The sequence below is a fragment of the Cornus florida genome, unplaced genomic scaffold, assembly GCF_030987335.1.
Source record: "Cornus florida cultivar Cherokee Brave unplaced genomic scaffold, ASM3098733v1 CherokeeBrave_3.0.0_Hap2_Chr02, whole genome shotgun sequence".
NCBI classification, from domain to species: Eukaryota; Viridiplantae; Streptophyta; class Magnoliopsida; order Cornales; family Cornaceae; genus Cornus; species Cornus florida.
The window spans coordinates 1,370,114-1,381,201 of NW_026775572.1; the positions used below are offsets into that span (position 1 = coordinate 1,370,114).

An 11,088-nucleotide genomic window follows, 5' to 3' on the forward strand; every position below is an offset into this window, starting at 1 on the left:
AACTGAAAGATATGGGTTTTGATTTTTGATTCTTGCAGACAGATAGATAAATTGAAAGATATGGGTTTTGAACTTCTGATTCTTGTAGTGCGCAGAGAGAGAGAGAGAGAGCAAGTTTAGAGTTGAGAATGAGATTAGAGATGGAGGCGAGATTGGGGAGGCTGAAATGATTTAGAGATAGAGAGAGAAAGAGATATAAAAGAGATGGAGAGGTGTATCGATATCCAGAGAGAGTAATTAGAGTCTGTGCTCTGAGTTCAACATTTGATTTTTCTTGTTGAAGCTATCCAATACGGAGTCAATGTTACATACATCGACTCCCTCGGCTATATCCAAAACCCTGTCTTTTCTTTTGGCCCATCATGGCCTGGTATAGGAGGAGACCGTATATATAAATTTATCTTTTAAAATATAAAAGGGTATAATGGTTAATTTATTAAAATAATTCTCTTTCTTTTCTTTCCCCTTCTTTTTCTTGATTATTGTCCTTTCCTTTCTTTTCCCTCATTAATCAACCAAACATAATACCAAATTAAAATTATTCTTTTCTTCCCTTTCCACCCTTCCCTTTCTCTCATAATTAAAGTTATCATTCCCCTTCAAACCAACTCTACCAAACGTAGCCTAGATAATTGCTTCGGGTTTTGTGAATTATATATTTCTAGTCCATTTTCTTTGAATTATAGATGATGATGTCTATGAATATGCACATAATTTATGTTTTCCTTTATCTGATAATCAATAATTCACATGTCTAGGGTTTCTTCCCAATTTAGATGAATTTAGGTTTTTCTTTGGATTCTGTTTCCTCGTATGCCTTGTGTTGGTAATTGTGTGTCAAATGACTGTGTGATTAATTCTCCACATAGAGTTGCTTCGTTCTTTTGGTTCAAGAAATTATGTTTCTTTTTATTTTAACCTGGATTGTAAGGAAGTGTAATCCTTGCCCAATTAAATAGCAACTCGAATCTGATTTTAAATTGGGTTATTCCTTTTTAACCTACTTGGGTTATTAGCTGAGACTCATTAAAAAGATGCAGTCTCCTGAGAATTTAATGGCGATCTCATTTCCGTGAGGGTTAATATTTTGAAGATTGGGGCATCCAGTGTAGTGGCGCACAGTTCACTCCAACTAGTGATATTGTTTGGGTTCGTGCCAGCAAACTTCTTGTTACTACTAGTAGTTTTGCCTAGCTGTTGTGTGTACAACATGAGTGCTAGCATTCTTAGTATTATTATATTACTAAGTAATAATATGCATAATTAATATGGTTAAAATCACAAAAAAAAAAAAAAAAAAAACCTCTACTTTAAAAACCGTGCATAAAACACCAATTAAATTAAAAAAACTCCATAAACTAATAAAACTTATCAAGTTACCCCTAAGCTCATGCCTGGCCCGTTAAATGGATTGTAAAATGTCAAATTTGACCTTGTTATTTAATATTAAATTAAAAGTTATAATTATTATTTTAAAAGTTTACAAAAATATTAATTAAAAGCTATTAAATCAAATTTGATTTTCAGGGTCTTTAGGAAGAAGATGGGTATTTTTACAATTTTAAAATAATAATTATTGTCTTTAATTTAAGGGTAAATTGTATTGACACCACGTGAGGTTTCGGTCAATGTCACTCGAATGCGGGTCAACGGCTTTTTTTAACAATGCCACCTCCGTGGTATCAAATGTCATATTTTCCCTGATTATTTAATTCAATTAATTTACGAAACTACCCTAATCTCTAAGTTTTTTTTTTGGTTAATTTTAGTACCTAGCAGCCGACATTTCTTCTCTCCCTTCTCAATCTTTCTTGTTCCCCTCTTTCTTACTATGTTATTTTTTCTTTTTGAGTAAATTGTACCCCTCGTCATTCTTCTTGCTAGTAGATGAGCTATCGGTGGCCAATGGAAGGAAACGTAACTGGCGGTGGAGGAGATGGCGGCTAGGGCGCAAGTTAATTTGCAGATTTGGGTGAAAAATGCTGCAGTGTAGTGGTGTTGGATTTGTGATTGAGATGAGGCTAAAAACTAAGATGGCAGTAAAGTCAAGCCAGAAAAGACATACAAGGCGCTCCGACACACAAGAAACCCCGCACAAGAAAACAAATAAATGAAGAACATATTTCAGATTTGTGGAGGACATAGAGCCGAACACTCTGCAAACGGAACCACCATGGGAGAACACAGCAAACCGGAGAGATTGAAAGGTCTGGCCATCAACACGGCAACCGCTCCAAAGTTACAATTACAAGGCGCTCCAACACACAAGAAACCCCGCATAAGATCAAATCAAGGGAGGAAAAACCAAAACCGACCTAGACCAGAGATTTAGTTGGAGGAAACAATAGATCCGCTCATGTGATTCAAAAACGAACCGAATATGAACAGATCTAGTCGAAGAAAAACAAAAACGACATAAAAAAAATACCCACGGAGCGCACTTATTGAAACACACCGAATTTATTGCAGTCGTTGGAGACGGCCATCATCTCCCCACTCCTATAAAAGGGAGCAGGAGACAGAGTGATGAAGAAGACGAGAGAGTTAGAGAGAGAAAGTTAGAGAGAGGTGGGAGAGAAAGTTAGGGCCGGGAGACTTGCACTTCCCAGGCTAAGTGTACTCACTTGAGCCAACTCTTAAAATCTATCTCTTTTTAGATTCAATAAATTTTAGCATATTACGTGAATATTCAATTTTTATTTTTATTTTTTATCTATTTGTTTTACCCTCTTATTTTATTTTACTGAAATTAAAGAAATTCAGGCTGTTCTGAATCAAATACATTCAGCCATGAAATTAAAAAATCTGATTAGTTCTCAAGAAACTAAAATTACTTGTCCAAATTCCATTTTAAATAATTTTGAGGAATTAGAACGTGAAAAAATAAAAAATAAAAAAAATTTGTGGTTACAAATACAAAACTATAATTTTTATTTTTATTTTTGGGTGATTAAAAGAAAAACAATAATTTATTATTATTATTATTTTTAATGCCCGCTCTTGAATATCCTCGATGGAATTCCATATTTGCCCATACGTAGTCATCAGACATATCTCAAAATCAAGGGTATTTTGGTAAACTAAATATCATCCCTCCCCTCTATAAAAAATACGGCGTCCGGGTCTCAAGTTGTTTTTTCTCAGAAGACAGCTGCGTTTGTGTTCTAGTAATACCTTTCGGCAGTTGTATTTTAGGGCATCCAAAATGTCGAATCCAAACAGCTCACAAGAAGCCTTGAAACCCTTTTACGAAAGAGCTTCTGAAGCAGAGGTTAGATAAACCACAATCTCATTTCAAATTATATATATATTTATTTGTGTATGTGTGATTATTTATTTATTTATTTATTTTTGTTGTCTCTGTTAAATATGTTTCTCTATTTGATGTTTAAATAATATGAGGGTCTATTGCTTCTTTCTAGTTTTCAAGAATCCAGTTCTTTTATTTATTAGAATTTCAATTTCTTTGAATTCTTTCTTTTTCTTTTCCAATTTTGTTTGTGGAAGAATATAGATAACTGCTTCGGGTTTTGTGAGTTATATATTTCGAGTCCATTTTCTTTGAATTATAGATGATGATGTCTATGATTATGAATATGCACAAAATGTATGTTTTCCTTTTTATAATAACTGTAACTGTATCTGATAATCAATAATTCACATGTCTAGGGTTTCTTTCCAATTTAGATGAATTTAAGTTTTTCTTTGGATTCTGGTTCCTCGGTATGCCTTGTGTTGGTAATTATGTCTCAAATGACTGACTAATTTTCTATATAGAGTTGCTTCGTTCTTTTGGTTCACGTAATTATATTTCTTTTCTTTTAACGTGGATTGTAAGGAATTGTAATCCTTGCCCAATTAAATTTGATTTTAAATTGGGTTATTCGTTTTTAACCTACTTGGGTTATTAGTTGAGACTCATAAAAAAGATGCAGTCTCATGAGAGAGAGAAGGCTTGCAATACGGGACTGTAAGGCTTTCAAAGTTTATAGCACTGGGTTTATAGGGATTTGAGGGATAGACAGAGACGGAAGAATAATTGTAATGTGATTCATTATTGTAAGAATAGTTTGATTTTCATTCTATGAACAAAAAAATTATAATATGGTGTATTTCTTTATCCAAAAAGAAAAAAAATAAATTATACTATTTTAGTATTATCCTTATTTTTTGGTTTTTTAAACAGTCATTATATTCTCTAAATATGGTCGAGATGAAACTAATGATGATCGAAAATCCGGACACTCCAAAACACATTTAAAGAGACACATGTCCACAAAATTACAAATACAAAAGTACGTACAATCATATAATCTTCAAGTGGTAAGTTTACTAGTTTATACTACTGTCGCCAAAATTTTGCTAACTAGCCTATATTTGAAATGAAGGATCGGTTGGCAAGACTTGAAGCTGTCCTTGCTAGTGAGAAAGGTAGGTTTCCATTCAATCTATTCAAATTACTCTTTAAGGTTTCTTATATTTTCTCTTCCTCATGTGTTCCATTTTTGGGTGGCGGGTGGGGCTTTAGATGCTGAAAATGAGGAACTATTGAAGATGGTTAGTGCGCTCCAATCAAAGTTAGAAGAGGCAAAAGCTGAGCAAAATTTAGAAAGAGAAAAGGTGGGTTGTGTTTGAAGTTCCTTACCTATTTTGGTTAGAAAATTATGTCGTAACAATTTTATTGCTTATAACTTCAGGCTCAGAAGCTTGCTGCAGAAAATGGAAAACTCCAATATCGGATAACCCATCTTGTCCGGGCATTGGAGGAAGCTGATAGTGATTGCAAATTGGAAGAATTGGAAGGTAGACTTATTTTCTTAACCTTTTTTTTTTTTTTTTTTTTTGACGAGATTATTAAAAAAATCCTTCTATTTTTTCTTCTTCTATTCATTATCAAGAGGAAATATTTTTAGTTACAAAGGCATCCTGCCTACTCTCCAGAATATTCTACATATTCACAACTCTACAAAACTCCCAAATCTTCTAAAATTTGCTCTACTCCCTACTAAAATCTACCACCTCTCCAACATTCTAGAACTTTCCCACTCTCCCTACAATATTGCGCATCAATCTGGAAGACCCTAGAACTCATTCTAATCCTTTCATGCAGACGCAATTCAGAGTCCTCCTCAGCGCTTGCATGGCGTTACGTCTTAGGTGGGCCGAGACGCTACTAGGTTCCAAAAAAAGCCCCTGGCTCGTTGAGGCTCAGTTACAACGCCTCGACCTAGTAAGGCCAGTCCCCTTTAGTCAACAAGCTCACATAAAGTGCTCAGGCTGACACTTTTTAGTAGTTTGTAGGCTAAAAAAAGTGCGTCTTTTAATTTTTAATCATTTATTCATATCATTTTCTTTTTTGTTTAATGGCTATTAAATTAAAAGGTTCTACGTCATATCATAATCATATTTTATGGATCATATTGTTTAACCTTGTGAAATATTTGGCAAAATCCATAAATTTATGCTTCACTACTTAACATTACTTTCTCATAATGCTCTATTGTGAAATACTTGTCATTTTAGATTATGTTGTATTTTTATGTTACCTTGTCATCTGTAATTGATATTGTTCAAGTTGTGAAACTACACAGAACTTAGAGTTTCTGTTGCCAAACGCCTTCTTAAGAGCGTATGCATTGTATTAACAGAGTGTGTTTCATTTACTTTTCTTCTTGTAATGTTGGCATCTAAATAATTGTATCACAGTGATATGAGTGGCCGATAGATTGTAATTCAATGGGGAAATCGTCATCATTTTTGCTCATATGGTCCCACGTTAGTGTATTAGTTACTCATCAAATTGTTGATTTGCATGGTAGAAAGTCTATTCATTGAATCCACAAATGAATATGGAACTTGGAATTAAGGTAATAAGAGTGTTAGGAAATTCAATTATGGTAATTGGAAAATGAAAAAGCTTTTGGGATTAAAAAGGATTGAAATGGGAGCACACGTGGGATCATAACCATTTTTTCTAAAGAGAGATGCCCTAGGGGTTGGGAAAAGGACTTTACTTGGGTTTTCAGAATTTTCTTATCAGCTCTTCTGACAAAGTACAAAATTGATTTGTTAGTTTTTCTCTAAGATTGCATGCATATATGTCAAGTGGAAAATTTCATACTAGGAAGGGAATAACAGAAAGCATCAATCAGTGGTGATTGGACTGCATATCTTTCCTGCATCTTCTTCTTCATCTTTTAACAAGTGCAAACACACCCACCCATGTCCTAACCTTATGGGGTGCCAGGAGATGCTATTCAAGCTATAAGAAAGTTGATAGTGTGTCATGTCATACACTATCTGATCCCAGTGTCAACATAATTACCCCATGCAGTGTTATTTTTAATTCAGCTGGTACAGAATTTTCAATGTTATTTTATTCAGGTCCAGAAGAATTTTTTTGGAGAGATCCAAGCCACTAACGGAGATATTTTTGCCATATAAGAAACAATATTCATTCATCAGCTTCAGCCTGGTAACTGGAGCTAGTACATAGTTTCTAATGCCTAGTTAAGAACATTCAGCCTTAAGGGTCTGTTTGGTTATATGGAAAAGTTAGGTGGTTTGGAAAGTTACTTTCCACAAAATTTTCAGTTTCTTGTTATCCAAACTTATAAAAAGTTTAAGAAATATTATTTTCTTTTCTGTTCCAACTATTTCCATGATTCCATCTAACCAAACTAAGCCTAAAGGTAAGGATATTTTGGCAACACTCACTATGTGAATAATTGATTTATTTCAATATAAATCTAGTTACAGAACATGTTGTGAACGATTGTGTCGTGAATGTTTTATGGGTTTGTTCTTTTTTTTGTCTCTGTGAAGCCCTTTATTATCAAATTTTAGTATTGGTTAAAGCTGACTATGCGGCATGCTGTTCCTTTGATTTCCTCAGGTCATTCTTGAAGCAACCACACCTTCTTGAAGCTGGACGACTTAATTTCACTGATAACTTGGGCTTACTCTATTGCAAATTTCTGTAGTATCAAGTGTTTAACATATCCTTCTGTCTTGGTAGAACTGTGGAAGTGGTTTATTATCTGCTAAGTGTTGCCCTCCTTGCTATATAATGAAGGCAATATAAGTATACAGCTAAACTGAAACAGCATTTTGGCTTGGGATTCGTGGAAATGAAATTATCCGTTTTACACTTTGAATTACTCAATATGGATTTTGTTTCTAGCTCGAAGGTTTTCTTGAACTAGAAGGTGACATACTTTGGGTGGTATATATCGAATGAGTTCTATTGGCTTTAACTGAATTTCAATTCTCTTTTCTTTTTGATTTATTTATTTTGTGCTTCTTGTGGTTTTAACGGAGCGGTGAAATTTGTTTTCAGTTGCGTTCATTTGGCTCTCTTTTTCTTTATCAAAACCCAGTTGGCATGGCATCTGGGTTGCTTTGGCAACTGTTTTGGCCGTTGGTTTTGAACAAAATCTGTTCTTACACGTTTGGACCCACTGGGTTGCTGAAGGAGATGGCTGTCTTGACATTGGAAACCTTAATTTTAAACAGCAAGAACTTCAATCTATGCACATAGCAAAAGAAGACAGTGACAACCATAGATGCATACGCGGACACCCACCCAACGAGGAGTTCCCATGTCAATGTACAGATAACAGACCATAAGTGGCTTCACCGATTATAATTAGAAATGGTTGGGATTCATTGATGGCATATCCTAAAGAAACTTCTTTTGCAAATTGTTCCGCTTAATTCGGCCCCATATCTTTAATTCAGTTTCTCTCCTGATTCAAATGTCCAAATTTATTAATCTAAATGTCGTAATCCATTACGTGGTTATAACCTCCTTGCTTGTTTATGTAACTAGAACTAAATAAGTATTCCGTAAAAAAAAAAAAAAATGCTAGTCAAATCATTATACGCGCGCGAACACACACATATATACTAGGAACACGTGTTGAATGTTTTGTAGATAATGTGATAGAATTTTATAGAAAATAAAACAGCCAATTTGTGGTAGATTTTATAAAAATTATTTTATTTTCCTTTAAATATATTATTATTTAATTGTATTTTTTTTATTAAAAAAAATCATAATAAATAGATAAATAGGTAATACGTGTTAGAATTTTATAAAAACTATTTTAAAAACTCTTTTTATATCAATTAATAAATATTTTTTTATATTAATAATTCTTGTCTAATTAGATTTCAATAAATAAATAAATAGGTAATTTGTGTTAAAGTTTTATAAAAACCTCTTTTTATATTAATTAATAAATAATTTTTTATATGAACAATACTTGTCTAATTAGATTTCCTTTTATTAAAAAACTCCAAATAAATAGATAAATAGGTAATTTGTATTAGAGTTTTAATAGAAAATCTTAAAATATATCTTTGTCTAATGTATTATAATTTTATTAAAAATAAAATAGTTAATTTGTGGTAGAGTTTTTCTAGTAATTAGATTTTCTTTTATTAAAAAACTTATAATAAATAAATAGCTAATTTGTGTTAGAGTTTAATAGAAACTCTTTTAAAAATTCTTTTTATATCAATTACTAAATAGTTTTAAATTTTAATAATTCTTGTCGAATTAGATTAGCTTTTATAAAAAAAAACTCATCATAAAAGGTCGTTTGTGATAGAGTTTTAGAAAAATTATTTTATTTTTTATATCAATTAAAAAATATTTTTTATATTAATAATTCTTGTCTAATTAGAATTTATTTTATTAAAAAACTTATAATAAATAAATAAATAAGTAATTTGTGTTAGAGTTGAATATAAAATCTTTTAAAAATTCTTTTTATATCAATTAATAAATATTTTTATTTTAATAATTCTTGTCTAGTTAGATTTATTTTTATTAAAAAATTCATAATAAATAGATAAATTGGTAATTTGTGTTAGAGTTTTTTTTATAGAAACTCGTTTCAACCTCTTTTTATATCAATTAATAAATAATTTTTTATATTAGTAATACTTGTTTAATTAAATTTTCTTTTATTAAAAAACTCACAATAAATAGATAAATAGGTAATTTGTGGTAGAGTTTTATAGAAACTCTTTATTATGTAGATTTTAGTGTTTATATATTTTTTATATAAATAAATAAATACTGAAACTCTTTGCACATCTAATAATAGTATAGATAAAAACTCTTTTTAATGAATACGAAAACTCTTTGGCAGAGCTTCTGTATTTTACTCTGTAATTCTAGATTTTTAGAATTCTCAATTTCTGTATCCCTTCCTCCATGTCTCTATTTATAGGCTTTTTGGATTAATAGGATTATGACATGTGTCCTTTTCTAATAATGACATAATCATAACAGGCAGGCCGGTTATATTGAGATAATTATTCATAAAAAATAACTATTCTTATTATATTGAACTAAAAATAAGAGTTTTATATAGAATGTGATTGATATTATTAGGTAATTTTGTAATTAATAAATATTTTTTATTTTAATAATTCTTGTCTAATTAGATTTACTTTTATTAAAAAAACTCATAATAAATAGATAAATAGGTAATTTGTGTTAGAGTTGTATAGAAACTCTTTTAAAACCTCTTTTTATATCAATTAATAAATAATTTTTAATATTAATAATACTCGTCTAATTAGATTTCCTTTTATTAAAAAACTCATAATAAATAGATAAATAGGTAATTTGTTTTAGGGTTTTATATAAACTTTTTAAATATATATTTGTCTAGTGTGATAGAGTTTGATTGAAAATAAAATAGGTTATTTGTGATAGAGTTTTTTAGAAATTATTTTATTTTCTTTAAATATATCCTTCTAATTAGATTTAATTTTATTAAGAAACTCATAATAAAAGCTAATTTGTGGTAAAGTTTTAGAAAAATTATTTTGTTTTATATATCAATTAATAAATATTTTTTTATATTAATAACTATTGTCTAATTAGATTTTCTTTTATTAAAAAATTCATAATAATAAATAGACAAATAGGTTAGTTTAAATTTCATTATTTAGATTTTAGTTTTTTAAATATTTTATATATATAAATAAATAAATACTTAAATACTGAAACTCTTTACACATCTAATAATAGTATAGATAAAAACTCTTTTTATATTAATTAATAAATATTTTTTCATATAAATAAATAAATATTGAAATTCTTTGGTAGAGTTTCTGTATTTTACTCTACAATTCTGGATTTCTAGAAATTTCAATTTCTATACATCTTCCTCCTTCCTCTTTCCTTCATGCCTCTATTTATAGATTTCTTGGATTAGTAGGATGATGACATGTGTCATTTTCTGATAATTACATAATCATAACTGGGCCGTGCTGGTTATATTGTAATAATTATCCATAAAAAATAACTATTCTTTTTATATTGAATTAAAAATAAGAGTTTTATATAGAATGTGATTGATTTTATTAGGTAATTTTTGGAGTTTTATAGAAAATATTTTTATATCAATTAATAAATATTTTTTTTATATAAATAAATAAATACTGAAATGAATTATTTTAGAAAAATTATTTTGTTTTATATATCAATTAATAAATATTTTTTATATTAGTAATTCTTGTCTAATTAGATTTTCTTTTATTAAAAAATTCATAGTAATAAATAGATAAATAGGTTAATTTAAATTTTATTATGTAGATTTTAGTGTTTTAAATATTTTTTTTATATAAATAAATAAATACTTAAATACTGAAACTCTTTGCACATCTAATAATAGTATAGATAAAAACTCTTTTTATATCAATTAATAATTTTTTTATATATAAATAAATAAATATTGAAACTATTTGGCAGAGTTTCCGTATTTTACTCTGAAATTCTGAATTTCTAGAATTCTCAATTTATGTATCATTTCCTCCTTCCCTCTATTTTTAGGCTTCTTGGATTAATAAAATGACGATATGTGTATTTTTCTGATAATTACATAATCATAACTGGGCCGGGCCGGTTATATTGTGACAATTATTCATAAAAAATAACTATTCTTTTTATATTGAACTAAAAATTAGAGTTTTATATAGGATGTGATTGATTTTATTAAGTAATTTTTAGAGTATTATAGAAATTATTTTTACAAAAACTATTTTTATATCAATTAATAAATATTT

General features: G+C 29.5%; 1 protein-coding gene across 1 annotated transcript; it reads left to right on the top strand.

Moving 5' to 3' along the window:
- The first annotated feature begins 3,135 nt into the window (after positions 1-3,135).
- Positions 3,136-7,261, top strand: LOC132291412 (uncharacterized). Its single transcript, XM_059790275.1, has 5 exons — positions 3,136-3,271; positions 4,389-4,431; positions 4,529-4,620; positions 4,698-4,803; positions 6,896-7,261. The coding sequence occupies exons 1-5, from the start codon at positions 3,206-3,208 to the stop codon at positions 6,904-6,906; spliced, it is 318 nt and encodes a 105-aa protein (XP_059646258.1). The 5' UTR covers positions 3,136-3,205; the 3' UTR covers positions 6,907-7,261.
- The last annotated feature ends 3,827 nt before the right edge of the window (positions 7,262-11,088 follow it).

Coding starts and splice junctions, on each gene's coding strand:
- LOC132291412 (XM_059790275.1), top strand. CDS start 3,206: ATGTCGAATCCAAACAGCTCACAAGAAGCCTTGAAACCCTTTTACGAA. Junction 3,272..4,388: donor AAAGAGCTTCTGAAGCAGAG/GTTAGATAAACC, acceptor TTTGAAATGAAG/GATCGGTTGGCAAGACTTGA. Junction 4,432..4,528: donor TGTCCTTGCTAGTGAGAAAG/GTAGGTTTCCAT, acceptor GTGGGGCTTTAG/ATGCTGAAAATGAGGAACTA.